Genomic DNA, 24,114 nt, shown 5'->3' on the forward strand with positions numbered 1-24,114 from the left:
GAATAATTAACATTGGCATTTTCTTAAATTTTTACAAGCTTCCAAGTTATGCTGTTTTATAGAAAAAGGTCTAGATATTATTAATGTTTTTAATTGTTTTCTTTTTATTCATCCATATTTTCTAATTTTCCTATAATAAACAAGCATCATTTTAGTAATGAGAAAAAAATGTTAAATGTCCCAACTTTACTACTAACCATGAATGGGAAATAATTATTTTGAAGCTGATTAAGTATGTAGATGAGGAAAAAAAAAATGCCTGTTGGTGCCCAGATAGCAGAATTTTGTTTTTCTAGGGTATAAAAGCACTAATATTTCCTTTTGCAAGGAACCATGGAGATTTTAGGACACAATGTTCTGCGGAATTTAATTACTAAGAGCCTGTCCAAGGCAGGGTTCCAGAAATCCAGAGATTCACAATAAATTATAAGAATTAGCTCTGAAAAAAATAAAGAACCTATTAAGGCACATATCAGTTAATTTAAGTTTCAGCAGAACTCTAAGTTTGTTTAGGAAATATGAAACAATACCCTAGCAGGTAGAACCCGATTAGGGCCAGGTCCTTCAGTTGCATGGGTTTCTCTCCAGGCTTCTGAGCTGGCCACTGAATGAGTGAGTGCTGATGGAGGGAGTAAATCAACGTGCCCTCTGCCAAGTCCACAGGACAAGGCCCATCCTGCCTGAGTTCCAATCCTTGTCCTGACATTTCTAAGCCTGGGTAACTTTCCTAGAAAAGGTAAGAATGGGGTTTTGCCTGTTTTATTCACTGCTATATCACAAGAGTTTGGAATAGGGCCTTTCTGATTGTTTATTTAACGGATAAAAGTTGAATGAATGAATGAGTATCTCTAAATTCAGAAAGGCTCAGAGTTATTCAGCTCTCCAAGTGCCAAAGCCAATTGTGTTCTGACATGGTCTTAATGTGGGGTTGGCAGTGATCTAGAACAGCAAACAGAACTGTGACCATTCAGAGAACCGAGTTGCCACCAACACTGTTCATGAAGGAACTTGACTCTTTGCCTTTGGTCTCATTTCCACATTGAAGAAGCTGGATTAAGCTCTTGAGTCTTTGCATTGACTCTTACATTGGCACGCCTGTCCAGAGGCTCCTTGGAGTCCTGCTGGAGGTAGGGATGGGAGAGCCCTTCTCTGAATGGCCACAGGCTTCCCTTTAGAAGGTTTCCTTTTAGCCAGAATGCCCTAAAAGCCTAAAAGGATTTTGGGGTGTCTTGGTGTTTTGATCACTATGCTTTTGATCAAGGGGTTTAATCAGCTTATGAATCAGGTATTAACTAAATAAATAAAAGACTAAATTCCTATGTTTGGTGCCAAGATGTGTCTTATACACAGCTAGAACTGGTCAGATTTCCATACTTTGAAATCAACAACTTTGGCGGGAGTCAATTTCAACAATTTGGGGGTCTAGGGGATGCAGTTCAGTGTTAGACTGCTTATGTACCATGTGTGAGGCCCTGTTTGAACCCTCAGCACAGCTAAATAAATAAATTAATTAAAAGTTTTATAAAAACAATAAGAAAGACTTGGAACTATTATTATGATTGTTACTACTATAACATCTCTCTCTCTCTGTCCACACACACACACACACACACACACACACACACATACACACACACACACCTGTATTCAGAATCATATAAGCTTTTCATTCATGTCCATTTTATAGGTGAAGCAATTGAGACTCTCAGAGGAAAATGAATGTCTATAGCTAAATCAAATAACTTAAGACATATACTTGGAATCTATAATGTGTAAAAACAAAAATAAAGAACATTGGTTCCTCCCTTTGGCAGCCTACAGTCCTTTTGAGAAAGAAGGTACACACACAAAGCAAGTATTGAAATGGTACAAGCAGACACACACAGAAATAAGCCACCAGTATGCAGCACAGACAGGAGGGAGAGAGGAGAGCTGAGGGCAGGGGTGGGGTTCCCTTGATTCTACATCCCAGGGCCAATCACTGTCCTGACGCATCATGAGTGATTGTTCAAAATCTAGTTAATTCATTGAGTGACTAATAAGTGTCAGACTTTATATTATGTGTTAGAAACACACTGACATGTAAAACAGAATCTCTATCCTCAAGAAGCTTAGATAGGTGGGAATGGCTTAGAAATTGTCCAGAGATGAACCTTGTGGAAGGGAGAAGCTGCAGGCAGGGTAGACAAAGTACTCAGGATGGAACAAAGGTTTAAATGCCAGAAAGAAACAACACTGTGGATGTTGAGGGATGGGGACACTGAGCAGATGACATGCCCCAAGCATAGAATATATGTGAGAAGAAGTGAGAGAAAAGCCCAATGAATTAAAGAAAGCCCATTTACTTACTTGGAAGGTTAATATGTGGAAGAACCACCTAACTCTGTTACAACTCTGAGAATGGCTCTCATAGAAGGTATTTATGCTGCTGATAATTTGAATAATGGAACTAAACTAGTTAGCTCACAGCAGTACAATTTATTATCAGAATCATTAAAGGATGATTCCACTATGTGCCATTCCCTCTGATTACCATAATTTCCTCCAGCCATTTCTATTACCAATATAGGCCTCATGAACTGCATAAAATTTACAATACATCAGACACTGGGGAAAACAAGTGAGCTTTACTAGGCATTTTCTTAGGTTTTCCTAATAGCACTGACTGAGAATGACAGATATTTTAGCCAACAGTGGTGCTATGAATTCAAACGCTATAGTGAACACTGCTTTGAGGAGGCAAAAGAGGTTATTAAAGAACACTTAGGTGGGTGGGAAAAAGCCTGGAGAAAATGTCCTTCTCAGGCCTGAGGGAAACAGCTAATGGACAATATAGGGGCAGCTACATTCAGGGTGATTTTCTTTATGATGAAAATGTTTTAATGACTATAATTTTATTCTCGTTGCAGATAGAAGTCTTTTATATTATGATGAAATGTGTTCAAGATAGAACATTTTGTGTTATACATGGAATAAATAAGAATAAACACTTTGGGGAAAACATGGTAACATTCTTCCCCTTGGGTAGTTCTATTTTCACCAAATGAGAAATACATGTTATAAGATGACCCTGAGAATTCTATACAGAACTAAAAAGTTGTCTAAGTAGAACCCAGCCCGATCTTTTCAAAGCCTTTAAACCATCTTTATGTTATGCTAGTGTAGTTAAAATAGGGTTTGGAGTTCAGTAAATCTGCATTCAAATTCCAACCTTTCTACTGGCTCTCTAGGTGACTGTGGATACTTCGCCTAACCTCTCTGAACCTTCAGGTGCCTTTACTGTAAGATCACAATGAGATACCTTACCACACATAGGTTGTCATACGGGTGAAATAAAATGAACAAGAGGATCTATATAAATTGTTTAGCTCAACAGAAGTGTGTGATATTGTTTGTAAGCATTTAGTATTGTATGGAAATTGTATTGCATTGTTTCTTGTATGGAAATATACTGGATTTAATCAGAAAACCAATGTTTGGGTTCCAGATCAGCAACACAAGAATCCCTGTTTCCTTACCTACAAATGGCACTGCTATGAGAACAAAAACACCTGTTTTGCTCTAAGCTGTTACACTACATAACATGTATTTTTGCCTATGGGCTTCAGACTCAAAGGAAGAAACTCAGGTGGTGTGCTGTTTGCCTCCATTTAATGCACATAAATATACTACTATTAATTCTAGGAACCCAAAGAAAAATAAGTATTTTTGTATAAGCATAAAATATATATTCAATAATTGTGACTCTGACTCCTGAAAATTATCATACTATGAATATCTGACTATTTTGAAGGTAAATCTTTGCAAACATCTAGTAGTATATAATATACTCAAATTTAAAACATGACCCTCTACTAAAAATATGAATGCATTTGTACTCTTTCCACTAGTAAACCATGCAGCGCTCGGAGCCATAAGCATGTTAACAATAGGCTCCCACAAATATTAAAATGAGAGCAGCCAGACCTTTTGAAAATAATCACAAAACTGAGACACAGTAAGGAAAAAACAAAATTCTCTAAATGGTCAGGCGATGCCTAATTGATTGTGAAAAAATGTTTAAAAATAATGTTTTTTTTTCTTATATTTTCTTTTCTTTTTCTTTTTCTTTTTTTTTTTTTTTTTTTTTTTGTGTGTGTGTGTGTGTGTGTGTGGTGCTGGGGATGAACAGGGATGCCAGGGCCTAGCATGCGAGGCAAGCACTCTACCAACTGAGGTATAGCCCCAGCCCAGAATGTTACACTTTGCACTTGAATCATAAGAATTCTGGAGATTCTAAGGTGACAAATAGTATTTATACAAGAGATTACTGAAGGCTGTCCAGAGCTTGGGGAAGGATGAATCTGTAGTACTAATTGTCACCAAGGTAAACCCCTCCCTCATCCCATGAAAGAAACCAGGTAAAAATGACCTTTCTTCAACATGCAGGAGAGAAGAGATGAAACTTAAATGTTCTCCTTCCTCTCTAGGTGTGGTATGTTGTGATTTCAAGAGCAAAAATTTGGGATAGAGGAATGGTAGTTTCAGAAAAGTCCTAGGAGAAAAACTGAGGAAGACTGAAACAGATCTTATCTGCACATGGTCAGCCTATTTAACATCCCCTGGTGATTTCCTTGTTCTCCTTCTTCCTCAGCCTGGATTCAAGGGTATGAACAATGTCATGGAGATGGGGTAGAAAGAGGGCTTAGACCAAGATTGCTATTGCTAATACTGTGCATTTAAACATTATTAAGACAATTGGTTAGAAAAAAAGTGGACAACTACTGTAGAACAGGGATTGCACTGGTCTTGTGATTTGAAAGCCTAAGGATTCAGGTTGTACGCTGTGCCTGCTACTCAGCTTCAGCTACTCCCACAGTTGTGTATGTGCACGAGAGAGAGGATAGGGCACAATGGGAAGGGATGTAAGTTTTCTGCTTAGTTGTTAGCTAACATTTTCCATTGTTTCTTTTTACCTATCGTAATTATACCTTATATATTTCAGTGCACAGCCCCTTCAAAAATGGCAAAGCACATATTATATCCTGAAAAGGGGCAATTCCTAAGACAAATAAGATGGGGAGAAAAGATTTTGCTGGAAAGAATAACTTAGCTAACCTCTGAGACAACATGACAGTGTTTTTTTTTTTTTTTAACAGCAGTTCAAAGATCTGCTTACTCTCCGTGACTTTTGACATTGAGGATGAATATAGAAATATTTACAAGAGAGACTGACTGGGTTTTTATGTGGAAAAATATACAACAGAATACAGCAAAAAGGATGAAGGCAAGTAGAAATACTGGTCTCTATGACTTGGAATAAATAAACTCAGTTCTTTAGGAAGAAAGAAAGGAAGAAGGGAGGGAGGAAGAATAGAAGGAGGGAGGGAGAAAGAAAGGAAAGAAGGGAGGGTGGGAGGGAGGGAAGAGAAAATTTCTTCCCCAATTGGGAAATGGAAAGGACGAATAAGCTCTCAACTTCTTAAGTTGTAAACAGTGTGGGTGTGAACAGGCAGTAAAGAACAACTAGACCCTGTGAAGTTTCAACAAGAGGAGTGGGTGTGTACCAAATAATAAAAATGCAAGTTACAGATATAAAAATAGAGAGGAATGTGTATCCATAGGAAATAGACCATGCAACAAAAAGGAGGCTAAGCTGCAATTGTGTGCAGAGCCATCAAAACCAAACAAGCTGGGGCTGGGGATGTGGCTCAAGTGGTAACGTGCTCGCCTGGCGTGCGTGCGGCCTGGGTTCGATCCTCAGCACCACATACAAACAAAGATGTTGTGTCCGATGAAAAACTAAATATTAAAATTCTCTCTCTCTTTCTAAAAAAAAAAAAATCAAACAAGCTATATAATAAAAATGAAATGTCACCTGAGTGCTCTTAAACATTTGTGTGGAAAAAAATATATATCCACAGTCAAGGATGTAAAATCCACGTGAAAAGTATATCCTACCAATAAAATTTTCTCAACCAAGAGGTAATCAGGTGGATCCTTGAGAGTGGAGGAGCTCCCGCCCTGCTGGGATTGGGGTGCAAAAGGGCAGAAAGCTTTTCCAAAGGAAACTCTATACCTACGTGTTGAATAGAAAAACTGGCTCTAGGCTTAGGAGAAGGAAGCCTTCAAAGCTCACAGGTGGGGTCTTGATTCTGGAGACTTTGAACATGACTGCCTTTTGCCTATGGAAAACATCTACTTCTCACTTCTCTGTTTGGCTTTTCTTGGCTCAATCCTTGTCTGGTCTCCAGCTATTTGGTTAATGTTTGATTTACTGTGTTTCCTAGCACAGAGTATGGAGTGCTTTGGTACAAGATGTTATTTAGACTGTTTGCTCATAAATAGTTTAAAAAAATATCAAATGAGATTGTATTTACAATACTTTGGCAATTAATTATATGTAAATAAAAATTGAAAATTGATACTTAAAAGCATAAGTTTATATTAAGAGTCAAAAGGATGATGTGTTTCACAGGAAGAAGTCATATCAGGTACATCTGGATTAGAGATGACAAAGACGAGTGACAGGTATGAGAGGCAATCCTGATATGACTCAGCAGATACAAACAGCTCTGTGCCAAAAGAAAGAACAAGAATAAAGATGTTTTCAAGACAAAGATGAATCTTTTAGAATTATATAGATGACACAATGCTTTCTATTGTTTATATACAATTTGTATTACACAGAAAAAGGTAAATGAAAATATTTGAGGTTGAAGCAATAGAAAATATTGTGTTAAATGAACACCAAGGATTCAGTCAATTCTATGATGCAGTGAATGTATCAATACCCCCCAAATAAGAATAATTATTTTGAAGAAATATAAGGAACCATTACAAGTAGCAAATTTGTTCTTTTACTGTTTGATCAGGTTTACTTTCTGGTACACATTTACAAAAAGTTTCTTACCTGGGCTGACTGTTAACTGTTTCATGTTTTCCGTTGAAGTTCAAACTGTAGAGATTTTTCAATTTTGAATGTGAAGAGTCTGCTTCCAAATGTGCCTGTGTTTGTTCTCTCAGACGATCATGAAGCGTTGCCTCCTTTTTCAAGTTCATGTCCGAATAAGGGCAGCCAAAAGCACTGGTTTGTATAAAAATGAAAGCACAGTTGTCAGTTTATAGTGATAAATCAGCCATCCATTGTCATTGGAACAGACTCACATTTAATATTTAAAAACTGAATAGAGACATTCTTTTATCATTGAGCACACTCAAAAGCAGTTTCTTTCTTGCTGCTTTTTGAGAAAATCTCACATTCTAAAGTACAAACACTGGTCAGTAAATATTAAAGGTAGATTTATCAGCACATATGGCATTTACAATTTTGGAAATGGAAAAATCTAAGAATAGCATACAGATGTGCTTTGAATGGAGCTGTGGAAATGTCATATGACACATGGCTCAGTTTGTATTCTCTAGTATTTATGCCCTGGCTTGACTACCTACATCACCAAATGCTCTGCATAACTAAAAACATTTACCAGTGTCAGGCTTTCATTTCTTTATATTCATGTATCCAGAAACACTGTCTCTGTGTTTCTGCTTAGCCCTCCAATAACTTACTGCAGGGTGTTTGTATTAGAATGTGCAGGAACACCTCATAGGTGAACTAGCAGAGTCCCATCAGATTGCTGGAATTTTTTGTCCCTTTAAATGTCAAGAATGAATCCTGGACACTGTTGGAACCTAACAGCGGGTCACAGACAAAAGGCTCTGTCAGGACAAATGATCCGGTCTCTTCCACAGGCTGATAAGCTGTCTCCTTTATAACTACATTCCCCTGTTCCTGTCTCCAGGACGGTGGCAGATCTTGGGGCTGCTAGGAAAGAGCAGCCACGGCCAGGGAAAGTACAGACATGACAAGTCACCTGGGCACTCCTCCGGGGAAGGCAGTCCCTGCTCCTGCTTCAGAGTTGCTACTTAGTGAAGTGGGAAAAGCAGATCCAACTCAGAAAAACTGCCACGACCATGAGAAATCACAAGACAGACAGACACACATCCAATATGTGTAGCTGCTATCACCACCGCAGCATCATCACCCACTGCATCGAGAGGCACATGTGGCCAAACACAGCAACATCAAGGGAGCTGATGTTTTGGGAACTGACTTCCTATTCACTGTAAATTTGCTGATACACAGTACACAATAAATTCTTTTTTTTTATTGGTTGTTCAAAACATTACAAAGCTCTTGACATACCATATTTCATACATTAGATTCAAGTGGGTTATGAACTTCCATTTTTACCCCAAATACAGATTGCAGAATCACATCGGTTACACATCCACATTTTTACATGACGCCATACTAGTGACTGCTGTATTCTGCTACCTTTCCTATCCTCTACTATCCCCCCTCCCCTCCCCTCCCATCTTCTCTCTCTACCCCATCTACTGTAATTCATTTCTCTCCTTGTTTTTTTCCCATTCCCCTCACAACCTCTTATATGTAATTTTGTATAACAATGAGGGTCTCCTTCCATTTCCATGCAATTTCCCTTTTCTCTCCCTTTCCCTCCCACCTCATGTCTCTGTTTAATGTTAATCTTTTCTTCCTGCTCTTTCTCCCTGCTCTGTTCTTAGTTGCTCTCCTTATATCAAAGAAGACATTTGGCATTTGTTTTTTAGGGATTGGCTAGCTTCACTTAGCATAATCTGCTCTAATGCCATCCATTTCCCTGCAAATTCCATGATTTTGTCATTTTTTAGTGCTGCGTAATAATCCATTGTATATAAATGCCACATTTTGTTTTATCCATTCATCTATTGAAGGGCATCTGGGTTGGTTCCACAGTCTAGCTATTGTGACTTGTGCTGCTATGAACATTGATGTGGCAGTATCCCTGTAGTACACTCTTTTAAGGTCTTCAGGGAATAGTCCGAGAAGGGCAATAGCTGGGTCAAATGGTGGTTCCATTCCCAGCTTTCCCAGGAATCTCCATACTGCTTTCCAAATTGGCCACACCAATTTGCAGTCTTTATAAATACATGAACGTTTTCTTTTGTTATTTTAAGGCCATAATAAAATATTATGGGCAAAGCAAATGTTCGTCTATTTTAAGGTAGATTGAGTTTTCCAAGGAGCAATCTAACTTCAGAAAGACTTCACTGCCACTTATAATTGGAATGGATCTCTGGAATTGGGATGGATGGTTATGATGACATCAGCCTGACCCAACATGACATGGTGGCTGTACTGGAATTATGACTGAGTAGCAAACTTTGCTACAGATATGAGGGCCCCTTTACATGCATATTCTATAAATGATAATAATTGGTATTGATCTACTGACTTATTCATCTGTTTGGTTATCAATTAAAAATCTGCTAACTGAGCACTTACTGTATGCTAGGCACTTCATATATATATATATATATATATATATATATATATGCATATATATATATATCAATAAATATAATTTATAATAAAAATAAAAAGCTACTTTTATTGAGTGTATAGTATAGTATCATCACAACATAAGATTTTATATCTATCATTTCTAATTACATATAGCTAATTACTTAAGGATAGTATTAACACATTCATTTTGTGGTAAGAAAAAAGGTTTACACAGTGTAACCAACTTTCCCAAAGCCTTTTAGAACTTTCTTGGGAAGCCCTGAAATAGATGGCTTAATTATTGTCACCAGTTCAGTGGGCAGAGGTGGGAAAAAGATTTTAACACCATCAACAAAAGGAACATGAAGGAAACCGTGTCATAATTCTTGTATAAAAAGAACCAGAGGCCTATATTCAAAGGCTAACATAGCACTGGGTGTGTCATGGTTTAATGACTGAGGACAAACATCAGCATATGCAAGAGTCCTGAGATAAAGTGCTGCTTCTAGTACATCAGAGTAGGGTCAGCTATTTAAGCTGCACCATATGAGATTTAAGAAAGAATTTTCTGCAGAGAAAAATTGAAAAATCATTATACTAAAGAGACTGAGAAATGTTTCTTCTTTTTTTCCCCCAGTACAACTGTGTTTTCATTAAGATACTGTTACTTTCCAGATATGGTGGTGCATGCCTGTAATTCCAGCGGCTCGGGAGACTGAGGCAGGAGGATCATGAGTTCAAAGCCAGCCTGAGCAAATGTGGGGCAGTAAGCAATTCAATGAGACCCTGTCTCTAAATAAAATACAAAATTGGGCTGGAAATGTGGCTCAATGGTCAAATGCCCCCTGGCACACCCCACCAAAAAGATATTATTACTCAGAAGGTTTGTTGTCCATCTAATGCATACTCTCAATTTGAGATTTTTAAATGATCCTATGGTGGTGCATTTTCTTTTTCTTAACTTCACATCATCACCCCAACTCATGCTGCACAGCATTTAATAAATAATCCTCAAGGTTTATTTACATGTCCAGCACTTGGATATTCTCTAGCTCAGTAGCTGCTTGTGTTGAAACTTTGTTCTCCTAGATCTTCATTCATAACCAGGCCCTCTAGCCATTTAATCATTAGCCTATATCCTAACTGCATTCTAGCCCCTCTTTGTCTCTTTGGCAATTATGGATGCAAAACCAAACAGATGTCCTGAAACATCACTAGAATGGAATAGTTCCTGACTCTATGAGGCAAGGCACGTAAGGATATGGCTCCAGATTATACAGAGCAGAAGTGAGTGTGAAGTTCAAAAGAATATACTAAATGACAAAACTCACTGTGCAGAAGAGGTTGTCCACAAATTTTGGGGAAGATGAAAGAAAGTACAAAAGAAGAGGGTAGGAGGGGCTTTCAGATACAATTTCTGCAGCATTCTGAGCTTGGAACATGGCTCTGAGACTCTGCTGTGAGCCAGTTTCTATATTGCCACCCTGTGCTTATTTGTGTTCTTTGTAGACAGACAGTTATGTCCAAGAGATGGCGTCCTAATGTTGGCCTGCCTTCTTGTAAACTCACACCTTTACTCATGCATAGGTATATGCATGTATATGTTTCAGAACGCCCATGATTCTGTATGAATCTACTCACATAGGGAAAGAAAGGACTGATGTGGAGGTTTAAAATACAATAAAGCATTTTAAACTTACTTTTGAAGATCTGGATTTAGCCAAATGTTGGGGAAATATGGTTCTGGAAGATATACTCTCTCTACAAAATTTCTGACATAAGTTGGAATTCATGACTTAAAGCCCTGTTGGTTAAGGTAAATGTCAGTTTCTGACTGACAGGGAAGTACTACATTCAGATTTCAGATCATTATGGATGGAGATAAGGAAGCTTAAATGCTGCAGGCTAGAGGGGAGTGCTGCATGGCAGAGTCTCTGCTGGATGCTTGGGTCTTTTCATTGAACAGCCCAACTTCATCCCTTCTTTTTTTAATATTTATTTTTTAGTCGTAGTTGGACACAATACCTTTATTTTGACCTATATGAAACTGCAGTTTTTAAACAGTTGAATATCAGGAGTTTCCTGTGGATCAACCAAACACTACCACAAATGTCAGCCCTAACCTCATCAATAGTCAAGCAGATGAATAGAGGTATATGTGAAATAAGGAAAAAAGATGCTAGACAGTTGCAGATAAGCTTTCAAAAGAGATTTTTTTTTTGATAGATCCTAGGAGTCTTCTTATCTCCTGTTAGAAGGAAACAATTTAAAACACTAGTAATAATTTACAATGTTAATATCATAAAAACGATTGTTGATAACTATAATAAAACAGTGATAGTGTTTCTAGAATGTTTAAGTATAATTTTCAATAGCAGATGGTGAATGGAAAAGTGAGCTGTTCCCAAATGTTCTGAGTTTCAATGAACTCAGATGTGGAAGACAGCCACATCCAGCAGCAGAGGCTGAGCCCATGTACTGGGTGCCAGGTCCAGGACCCCTCAGCCCGTGAATCCACCTTCCTTCCTTCACAGCAGGGCTATCTGAACTGTGGTTAATGGGGCTTGCCATATTCCCAGAACCCATCCTGATCTGAGTCCAGAACTAAGCCCAGCTCTCCGTCCTCAAGGGCACAGGTGCCAGCAGTAGCAACAGCAGCAGTTCTGACACCCTGAACACTGTGCAGGGCCTTGCTCAGAGTCCCTACCAATCTTGTGCACTCTGGGTCTTGGTCCTTGCTCCTAAATGCCTTCTTTGCTATTAGGACTAGAATTCAGGTGCCACACTGGTATAGAATCCTATGGTTCTATTTTTTCTTGTCACTCCCTTCCCATTATATAAGCTCCTTCCTTCCAATCCCAACCTAGGAAGCACAACTCCATCTCACATATACAGCCTGGCCAATCTCCTGTGTGCTCCTCACTAAGAATTACTCCCTATGGTGAGCTTCTCCCACTAACTGGAATCCCAATCTTTGTCTTGGATTTTTCCCATATGGGCCCAATTCTCACATCCTAGATGCTGATAACAGACTGCTAAAGCCCCTTAACACCAGGTTATGCTCATCCAAGGACATTTTCATTTTATATCAAAAATGTTTCAGTTTTTCCTACCTAAGCAGCAAATTTGATTCCTGTTTCTCAGACTAGCCTGCTCTATTGAAAATAAAGGGCCATGCTCTGTGAAATCCTAGAGACAAGGAGTTTGGACAATGAAGTTACAACTACATTGCCACAACTTACCTAAAGGTAGCCTCCCAAAGCAAGTGCAGCTATAGCCTCAGGGTGGCTGGGACTGGGACGGGATGGTGCACCAGAATCCTAGGCCAGTCCCTTCCTGCCTTGAGAAACCTCTAGGCCTAAGTCCCCTCTCATTCTCAAATGCTGATTCTCACTTTCTTTCTATGACGTAGCATTAAAAAGGTGAGGAGCATTACAAATGTAAGCAAACGGCAAAGACAGATCAGCCTCTTGAGTGCTGTATTTCAGAACATAAATAAAAAACCCAGAAGTCAGCAGTATCTCAGGAAGTGTCAAGTTGTTGACAACATGTCTTCTGATCCTGAAAAGGGAAACAGCCTGAAATAGGCCCGAAATAGGCAAGCAGCTCCCATGAGGAGCTCAGGTGCAGGAACATGACCTCGTACAGCCTGAGAATTAGAGATGCAGTTAGTTAGACTTCAAAGAATTCTGATCTAAATGCAACTAACCATGTCCATGAGGACTACTGTGTTTTAAATTTTAGTCTTACTTGTTTTATCAGATAATTATATATATTTTTTCTTCAAGGAGGTAGACAAGACAACACTGGAGAGTCATGTCCTAGCTGGGAGGTTAGATTCTAAAAGTCACTGTGAGGGGGTGAATAGGAGGCATATTGATTGGAGGGTTTGGTGGAAGAGAAGGTCTGAGGGAGTTTGTCTCCCAGAGCCAAACAGGAGTAAGGAGGCACTGAATAGAAGCCTCAGCTAGATCAAAAGTGAGGGCCCTGAGACAAAGGAGCTAAGTGATGGAAATGGGAAGAAAACAGAGAAACATGCTGTCTGAATTCATTGCCACCTCCCTGGGCTCTGATGGTAACAACAGTGTCATGCTACAGTATCAGGTGCCTACTGGGGATACTGGCCAGGTGCACCTTATCACTTGCTACTTAGGAAAAGCAACACATTGCCCCCAGGATACTCCCCAGTAAGACTTGATTCTGCTTGTAATCACTTCATGAAAATAACCCACCTCTTTGCAGAATCTTACTGTCTTTAATATGGGTAGATTGACCTTACCCAGTGTAAGGATTTTAATGGGCAGCTTTTATTCTTAAGAAAATATTGACCTCATGACCAAATGACACAAGACATGATAAAAACTAAAATGTAGATGATTGAAGTTGTATTAGAGCTAGAATGCTTCTCATAAAAACTTTTAAAAGCTAACATATGACTTATGTTGTTGCTAATTTTACTTCTTTGAGGATTAAGAGCAAGTACAAATGATACATGTTAGAATGTGGACCCAAGGGAGGAACATCATAGGTTCTTAGTACCTACTGAAAATGTAACACAATTTCTTACATAGTTCTTAAACAACGATAGACAAGCCCAAACTGGCATATATAAGAAAATTCTCAGGTCTCAGAGTCAATTTTTTTTTTTTTTTTTTTTGAGACTGAGTCTGTCTCGATAAGTTGCTTAGGCCCTCACTGAGTTGCTGAGGCTAGTCTCTAATTTGTGATCCTCCTGCCTCAGCATCTGGAGTCACTGGAAGTACTGCTGTGTGCCACTGTGCCAGGCACAGGATCAATTCTCTCCAAATTCCTATAGCTTTTAAAAAAAAGAGTTCCAATATATTTTTTTTTCTGAGATCAAATAACTTTCATTTATAAAATAGCTGATGTCTTTACTCATTGCTTTAGGTATTATAAAACAGCACAGAGAGTAAGAAAAAAGTCTAAATATTTTTTAAATGTATCATCAGTAGAGTTAAAAGAAATCTACATAGGTATGGAACTCAAAGAGTTTGAAAAGTTGGAAGAAAAACACTGGTTGTTAAAATATCCTCAGATATATCAGCCCGTAACAACATCCTAGATGCTACAAACTCCACAAAAATAGCTAATTAGGAAGCTGGAAGAGAATCACTACTTAAATTAAGCACAATAATTAACTTAGTATAGTGTAAAAAGCATGGACTCAGAATTAGAGAAAACTTGATTGAAGTACTAGCTCTAAACCACGGGCAAGTTAGTCAGCATTTTGGCTTTTCATTTCCTCATCTACAGAATGTTGATAACAACATCTTCCTTACATATTGAGGAAGATGTTGTTATCAACATATTTATCTTGAGGAATCCTTAAGAAAGCTTCTTAACATTAGAACCCCATTTGGGGACTTATACTTTTAGAAAGATGAATAGACATGCTTTTCTCTATTCCCTCCACATACTGAATGCACATATGCCAGCTATCAATACTCGGCCCTCTACATATGTAAAGTGTTGTGTTTACATTGACACCATGAGCAGAATACAATTTCCATGTAACACATGAGTGTTACAAAGATGTCTATTCCATCTTTCTAAATGTGTAAGTCCCCAAATAGGGTTCTAATGTTAAGAAGCTTTCTTGAGGCTCCTCCTGGACCATGACCCTCTCTGTACCTCTTTTTAAAGGAAGAACTAATCAACCAGAGCATCCAGTGAACCCTAAAGTAGCAAAAGAGGCTTTCAAGACAGGCCAAACTTAAGTTTCAATCTCACTGCTACTCTAGGACACACCGCCTATAGCTCACAGTTTCCTCGTGTGTTACATGGAAATTGTATTCTGCTCATGGTGTCACTGTAAGCACCACACTGGATGTAGAGGGCCAAGTACTGGTAGCTGGCATATGCGCATTCAATAAATGCAATTTCTTTCCAATTCTAACTTATCCTTTTATAATTCATACTACTATTAGCTATATGAATTCAATTTCCATGATGCAGATACATTTCAGAAAGAAAGAGCCATTCTCTTTCTCCCCTCCTTTCTCTTGGCATAATGCATACTCCTATACTCAAGTTGAAATTCTCTCGCATGGCATTAAAAAGCCCCCTTCATCTGACTTAAGTCACATTCCAATTCATCTCCATTTCATCCCCACACACACACCTACCAAGTACCAGTCACATCAGAATAATTACTATTTTCCAGCTTTTATACTTTCCAAGTTTTATGAATATTGTCTCTTTACACTGCTGCTTGCATAGATCTGTCTCCTCTAATAAGTCTCTTAAAATCATATACCATAAGTTATAGTGTCAGTATAATTTAGTAAAACTAGGCTACCTCATGTTTCAGCACCTGAGTACTATATCAATTTCTAAAGAAATATAAGTCTTATATATATATGGTATGACCAATTTATCTATTTATTGATGTCATTAAATTAACAGAAAGCCAAATTTAAAGCCTACCACTTAAAAAAAAAGACTTCCAATGTCTCAAATATGAAATGGCACAGAACTTGCTCTCTCTCAATCTCTCATCTTTCTCACTTCATCAATGTCTCCAAACTCAATTAATATTGAGTTTTTCATCTATTTAGCCATTTAGCCATCAGATTACTCCTTCTTCCTGGGAGCTACCTCTATCCTTACAGAAAAATTAGTTGAGCCTTTCTCACTTTCTGGGATCTCCATGCCATTATCCAATGAAACAACAAAGGTCCAACTGCAGAACTGGAGAACCAGCTTCATCTTTTGGGAGAGATGCAGCCCTATCAATATTTTGGTTCACCGAGCTCCCTGTGCAGCACTGGGAAGACGTGTAAAGTTGAGAGTACATGCCAAGGGTATGAATTTGAAGCTGATGTTCATAGAAATAGATGAACATTAAATGCTATCTCCATTTATTACTGTTTCATGGGAGTTTTGAGCATAGTCATTTCCTTAATGTCTGTTCTAGTACCAGAAAGTTAAATCCAAGTTGTGATACTTTAGGAGAAGAACTTTAGCTGGGCTTGTACAACAATGTTTTCTGAATTCAGTTGTAGGTAATACAGTCTGTAAAATAAATAGCAAAGTAAATACCTCTAGAGAGAAAGTGAAAGTTGTGTGTGTGTGTTTGTGTGTGTGTGTGTGTGTGTGTGTAGTACCTTTCCTCTAAAGTATTTCATGTATGGTTGATGACTAAAAGATTCCAACACGTAAACTGGTCTCAAAGAATATGAGACTATATTAACCAGCAACACTAAGGGCCTTGGAAAATTTATGAAGAAATTAGCTTAATGTACTAAGTAGGTGATTTGTATGATTTATGCATGGAGAAGATCTGATAAATGGAATTGCAGTTTAAAAATTTCTACCAGAACACTATCCACACAGTTAACATTAAGCAGGAAATTAAACAAATGAAGTGATTAACATGCTACATTATTAACTCAATCAAAACCACTGAAATGATAGGTTTGTGTTTCTATTACTACAATTCACATTTTTGTTTCTATATATAAGTTTTCAATATTTTAGTTATATTATTTTGGTTAAGTGGTGAGAATATATCAAGGTAATATTTTATAGCTTAATTCGTCAAATACATTTTAATTGGAACATTCTAGTTTGACACATATTTAATTTCTGCAAAGGTCTTCTTAAGCTATGTTTCCCCCCTTCTAAATAAAATAAACAGGCATTTTTTAAACAAAATGTCACTTATAAAATAAACCATTTTTTTCCAGGTCAGTGGTCCAAAGGACTCTTGGAAAATTTTTCAACTCAAAAATGCTTCGAGCACAATTTTTAAAAGTATCTACAAAATAAGGGTATTTATTTTGGCGACTAATCATAATGAACTAATTCCATCTTCATCTTTCAAAAGGCTCTAACTTCAATATATTCAATTTAAATAAAATTATTATATATTCTTTGGAAATGCATGAGGATATATACATATATGGTTATAAATAGATATAAACAAGCACAAGCATCTCACCTGTATGTTAAATCTAATATTGACTCAATGTCTGTCAACAGGGCATTCAAATTTTGTTATTGATGTTCTTTCTCAAGGTAATAAATTCTGTTATCTGGACAAATCCACACAAAATGATTAGGAGTTCAGGCTATGTGATGGAAAAAGAAAATGAAAACTAGGCCATCCTTTAACTGCCTGAGCTAAGTGTTCCCAAACACTCCTAGATCCAAGAGGATTTGCAGAGTCCTGCTGCCACCCTCCAGAGCAGTGTGCCATGGAGTCCTGTGGAATGCTGCAAAAGCATATGTTGTGGGTCTCCATTTAAGAGATGATCCACCTGTTAGGATGGCTGTTATCAAAAAATAAAAGATAAAAAGTGTTGAAGATGGAAAAATTGGAACCCCACTGGTGATAATGTAAAATGGTGCACCTGCTTTGAAAAACAGTATAGAGATTCCTAAACAAAATTTAAAACTGTATATAATCCAGAAATCCACTTTGGGTATTTATCCAAATGAACTAAAATCATGACCTCAAGGTCCCATGTTCACTACAGCATTATTCACAATAGCCAAGAGGTAGAAATTACCTAAACGTCCATTGATGTACAAATGGACAAAGAAAATGTAGTCCATAGCATAGGATTCAGCATTTTAAAAGAAGGAAATCCTGCCTTGTATAACAACATACATGGACTTGGAGGACATTATGCTAAATGAAATAAGCCAGTTACTGAAGAATAAATACTGTAGCTACCACTCCACTACTATGAGGTATCTAAGGTAGTCTCAAACACACAGAATTGGGAGCAGAATGGAGGTTTTTGGGAGCTGAGGGCCAGCAGAAGGAGAGAATTGCTGTTCAGTGGGATAAAGTTATGCTAGATAATTAAGTTCTAGAAATCTGTATACAACATTGTGCCTATATTATTAAGTATTGTGCACTTAAAATTTCATTAAGAGGGTGGATCTCATGTTATATTTTCTTAGCAAAATTTATAAAAAGTTGACTTTTCATCATTCCACTATCTAAAAATGAAAGTTCACAAAAATGTTTAAAATAAGTATATGTGGCTCAAGCGGTAGCACGCTCGCCTGGCATGCGTGCTGCCCGGGTTTGATCCTCAGCACCACATACAAACAAAGATGTTGTGTCTGCCGAAAACTTAAAAAAAAAAAAAAAAAAAGATTCTATATTAAAGATGTTGATTTCCAATTATGTTTCCTCTAAATTAGTTAACATGCAAAAGGAAAATATATTCTGTATTTTAGAGTGCATAAAGCCATGTTGTCCTTATTAGCAATATGAACTGACATTAGGAATTCTTCATGAAATCTTGAAGGGAGCTGTTTAGAAATATCTACTTTAATGAAAACTAAATAAACCTGAGATATTACAGATTGGAGGCATCAATATAATTGGTGATAAGGGTAAATATCTACTTTTTTCAAGAGAATATGATCAATACTACTTTTTCTATCATAAAGTATTCTAAAACATTATTCAAATATATTTTAAATGTTTGTTATGGACAACATATATTTTATAGAGGACTATCAGTCTAAAGTACATACATGAATGTTTTATTTGTATTAAATTTAAGTAGTAAAATTATCTTATAAATTAAAGAATGATGCCATTCAAAATGAACTAAATTAGTCTAATATTAGGAATACTGACAGGGGGGTTGTACTTTCATAGTTTTTATTATGCACTATACTTTGATTTAGGCTCTCATTCTAAATCAATTCATTCAACCCCCACAATATCCTATGAAGTAGATACTATTATTATCTGTATTTGACAGTTTAAGAAACCAAGGCCTGGAGAGCTTAACTCATTCAATGTTACCTGGCTAAATTATGCAGATAGGATTTAAATCCGGGAAGTTTTTAACTATTATTCCAAACTGCATCTGGGGCTAGACTTTTTTCTGAATATATTAGAGAAAATAAGAATGATAAAACACCTGGCATGGTGCTCTGCACATACTAGGTGCTTTACCAAATGGGTATAGATACCAGCATTTATACAACATCCTTGGCATTGTTGATTGTATTTGGAGAAGAACACGTAAGCAAATTAGAACACTCTTAGGGAACTTAAGCTGCTTAGTGTTTGTTAAATTTCATTCTCAAATGCAGAGTTGCCACAAGAATAGAATAAGTGGTAAAAAGGGCATTCTGTAGAAACAAAGACACATTCTCTGCATGAAATAAAATATAATATGGAGAATTGGCCATCTGGATACTTTTAATTGGGATGAGCCTATAATTTATAAATTTTGAGAAAGAAGAAAGAAAAGAGAGAGTCTTGAATTTCTGCCAGAAAAAAAGATTTTCAAGCTTCATCCTAGCCCGTTTTTAAGTGAGAATTTAAATATTTCATATCTGCATATACACACTAAGATTGCATCTACATAGCCAAATACAACATTTTACTTAACAGAGCTTTACAAGTATCCAACAGCATATTATTTTAGTTGAAGCCAGGATTAAGAGGCAGAAGTCTCTGCAAATTCACTCCATCTACCAATCTTTGCAAAATGACACTGGATGACTCTAGGGTCTATGACCTGAGGAGTTTAAAAACAAATGAATTTAAAACTTAAAAGGTTAAAGCAGTGTGCTGTGGTTCATTGTTATTATGTATAGCATTATTACCCATATAATGATGATATGATACTAATAATATGACCATATACTTATTAAATATTTACCATAGAGTTGTAAGTGTATGTCATACTACATGGATTATTTCAATAAATAAAATTTAGGAAGGAACATTTTCATAAAATTATGTTTGCTATTGCTGCTGCTATGGTTTCTCAATTTGGTGCAGAGGATGCAGTAGGGGCTGGTCCTTGAAATAGGACTGACCTTAACTGGTTCCAAGGGAAGAGACAGGAAGGCAATATTGAGAGATGTGCTCCAAGGGGCAGAGGGGCAGGGTGGGAAGGACATTTCCAGAGGATGAGAGTGGGAGGATGAATGTCTGGGTCAAAGGTGAATTGTTCAGTTGGTTCTGGATTGAGAAAATATCCCAACACAGGTCTGAAAGGTCATTCTCCTAGTATGGGGAGGAGTTGCTCCCCCTGAGCAGCAGCTTAGGATAGAACAGAGCAGGACCTGGATGGCTGTCAGAAGAGTCTGGGCAAGAATGCCAGGAATCGAGGGAAAAGTTGGTTCTGATACCCACTCAACAGGCAATAACACTTAGAGACCTTCTAAATTTGGGGGTTTTAGTTAATAAAGACAATAAAATATAAACAAAGGCACAAGTGTGGAAATGTTGGGCAAGGCGGAGATGCTGATTTGCGCTGAGGAAATGTACTTTGTTTCTAATATATTAAAGGGCAAGGGCTTACGGCTTACTGTATAATTCTGGACTTTCCTTGCAGTTTATAGAGGTAGGGAATCAGACTCAAAGATGTTTGGAGACTTTGAGTGGACTCTCATGGATGAGGACGAGGATGGATACACTTGGTGTTTCAGCCCACACACACAGTGGTGGCTGCTTGTATTTCATGCACCTGTGTAATGTTACCTGGAATTCTCCACAGGTTTTGTACACCATCACTTCACCTTGTCTACTCTCCCAGGTGACAAATTCTTTTGAATAAAGGGATTAAGCACTGAGCTTCCAATCTCAGGCATGGTCTGGAATGGCTTCCTCCCACTCCTGCTTCACTCACAGCACCCTCCTGGGATGCTGTTCTCTTCTGGTCAGAGCAGGAAGACTCTTAGCCCTCGCTGTGCTACATTTTACATGGGTGTCATGCATGATCTCCAAATGCACTCTAGGTTGGGGATCTTTAATAACGGCCTTATGTGATGCAAGGACATATGCTTTGGTGCTAAAAGGTACTTAAGCAAGAAAGATTCCACTGAGCAGTCAGGGGAAGACTCCAGGGAAGGAGTGGGACTGATGCTTGGCACTGAAGCAGAAAAAGGGGAAAAAAGTTTTATGTTTCATTTTGTAAATTACCACCTTAAAAAAAAAACTGTACAAAAACAGTTTCAATAGAAATGTTCCAGTTGTACTTTGGTTGGCAAATCTGCCTAGATAAGCTGACATTTTAAGCTTTCTAGATGTGCTAGCTTTGTCATCTAAGAAAACTGGAACTAGGTGCAATTTGCAGTAGTACAGATTACTTGGGTCCATAAATTGTTCCTAGTGTGATCTGATGGAGTTGGATTTCACAGCTAGAGTCACTGACTGGGAGTCCATCACACAAGATAATAAGTAACTGAAGCAGAGTCAGTCTTGAGGCACGTGGGGCTTGTCTTGAACTGCGTGGCTATTCCATGCCCCTTGCTCAGAGCCTTCAGAAGGCCTTCAATGCTTTATGAATTTTTGCTATATTGAGATTTTCAAGAAACTGGGAATCTGTGAGATGCATATGTTTTCATAGAGTTTAAGGTAGGGATTTTATCTCAGTGAAAATAAGTCAGAATTTCTTTTTGGTTCCAAAATGTAAAATATTCTCAACCAATTATATGCCTTAAGACAATGGTCTTAAATGGTCACTGTCTTTTAGACAAATGGTTGGCTATTATTTAGAGTAACACTTAACTCTAAGCTAATGAATCCAATACTACACCTTGCAGTGCTTGCTCTTAGTAACAGTTTTTTTTGTTGTTGTTGTTTTCTTTTCTTTTTTTTTTTTTTTTTGAGATGGCAGGTACTCTAAATTTTTCACTGTGCTTAATTAAAAAAAATGTTTAAATCTCTGTTGACTCATTTAGTTTTAGCAGTCTGACAGTAAGATCCCTTTAAAAGTGTTTTGATTCTTTATAGACTTTAATTTTCAGCTCCATGCTTTCTATTCACATGTCTGCAAAATTTACTTATCTGTTTAGTCCAGGAAAATTACTAGGAATTTTACTACCTTTGGACCTGCCCAGAATTTTACTTGTCTTCATTTTAGCTTGTAAACCATACACTGAAATTTATATGTAAAAATAATTATAGCATCTAATTTTTAAATTATAAAATTTCTAGTAAGAATATTAATAGAAGAAAAAGTGTCTACTTCCATAGCAAACTACCCATGTTTTTCTCTATGTCCTTCTAATTTTATTTTCTCTGCTATATGTGCAGGTGTCGTGCAAGGGTGTCTATGTCTGTGGATGGAGGTATTCATTGTCACAATTGCTGACACGAGGCTTGCATTTTGCATATCTAGGACAATCAACTCCAAATTCTCCAGCACCAGCTATAAACTCTGGTTTACACAGCAGTTTTCCAGGATGTCCCAATCCTTCTGCAAGGCTTTACTCTTTTTTCTGAAGGTCTTTTCTGAATAATTAATCAATATTATGTTAGATCCAGTTTGGGTCAAAATCCTTATAAAAATCTGTTGGACATTGTGGACTCTATGGCTGACAAATCTATGTGTGTAAACACACAAGTGTGGCATATCCTTTCACTGAGGTCACAGCACTCTTGGAAGCTATCTGAACACCCCACAAAACACTGGGTCAGTCAGATCTCTGTTGAGATCATAGTTGTTGAGTTTTTCAACAAGCATGGTTTGCCTGACCTGCTCACTTTCAATGAAATAAGAGAGATTTCCATTACTTTTTCATAGTTATCTCTGATCTTTGTCTGATATTTTATTTTTCCTTTAAAAAAAAAGAGAAGAAATGTAGAATATCGGTGTACCCTCCTGGCACAGAGACACCCGCAACCCAACGGATACCATAGCTGACAGAATCTGCACCTGAACAAGCCCACTGTGAGGAAGCACACGCAGAGCCAATGGAAGAGTATGCCTGTGAGGCAATGCCTGCAGAGCCAAGGACATGTTTACCACAAACATTTGCTAAGAGTCCAAAGTGAAGATCTGAAACAACTTTACAGTGAAGTCTGATGACTCTGTGTCCAAGGGCCTTTATAGGCTGGGAGGAGGGCAGGGATTCTATTATGGCCTCAATACCTCAGGCTCCCACCCAGTTCCAAGTGTATTTACTGGTAACTGAGCAAAGAAATGTTGCAGTAAGGATTATTTCTGAAATGTCATCTGCCACATTTATATGAAATAGCTTTTAAACACAATGTGGTCTGCTTTTGTGTCTTTCTCTCTCCCGTGGGTGTGTATGCATGCACACATGAGCATGATATGGGGTATGTGTTTTGGGTATGTATGTATGTATGTATGGGTTTATGTGTGTTCAAATGTGTGTGTGTGTGTGTGTGTGTGTGTGTGTGTGCCATGTGTGTACATTTGTGGTGTGGTATGTCTGTGTGTATATGTTATGTGCAGGCATGCACATTCCAGAGAGGACAAGGTTGATGACAGTAATATATGGGCATTACTAGTCTGCTGTGGTGACTACTCTGGAGAATTTAAAAGGAAAGAGTGAGGAGAGGAGGAAAGTGCTGGTACATTCTTGGTTTCTCATTTTCTGTATTGCTCATGTCCCTTCCCAGTTGCTGTAAGCCATGTGGGTAAGTGGTTCATTTTCTTACTTCTATCTCCTCCATCTCCCTTCTTCTAGACTGGCCTACAGTTCCTTTTCCACTCTCTTTTCTACCTAAGCAAAAATGAGTAGTAGCCATACCCAAAGCATGTTTGCCATTTTTGAGGAAAGAAACTTAAGAAGAGAAACCAGCAGAGAAAAAGAGGATCAGGAAGAGAATTTAAAATAAAATGGAGCCAAAGAGGTAGAAAAGGGGAAAAAAAAAAAAAAGAAACAAGTTGTCATGAAAAGAAGAAATAAAAATCAGAGGAAAATGCAAATCAACAATGGTTTATTTTAGGGCTGATGATTGTGCTAACAGTTGTGTAACTATGAATTCACTAAAAACTAGTGAATTGTACACTTGAAATAGGTGA

At 37.6% G+C, this 24,114-nt stretch overlaps 1 protein-coding gene across 1 annotated transcript in view; it reads right to left on the minus strand.

Annotated features, from left to right (window-relative positions):
• L3mbtl4 (L3MBTL histone methyl-lysine binding protein 4) overlaps positions 1-24,114 on the minus strand; it is a 323,948-nt gene that overhangs the window by 117,447 nt on the left and 182,387 nt on the right. The window contains exon 13 of the mRNA XM_077105612.1: positions 6,893-7,066. Coding sequence (XP_076961727.1) covers positions 6,893-7,066 — 174 coding nt within the window. The remainder of the gene's footprint in view (positions 1-6,892; positions 7,067-24,114) is intronic.

This window comes from Callospermophilus lateralis, chromosome 17 (assembly GCF_048772815.1).
Source record: "Callospermophilus lateralis isolate mCalLat2 chromosome 17, mCalLat2.hap1, whole genome shotgun sequence".
Lineage (NCBI taxonomy): Eukaryota > Metazoa > Chordata > Mammalia > Rodentia > Sciuridae > Callospermophilus > Callospermophilus lateralis.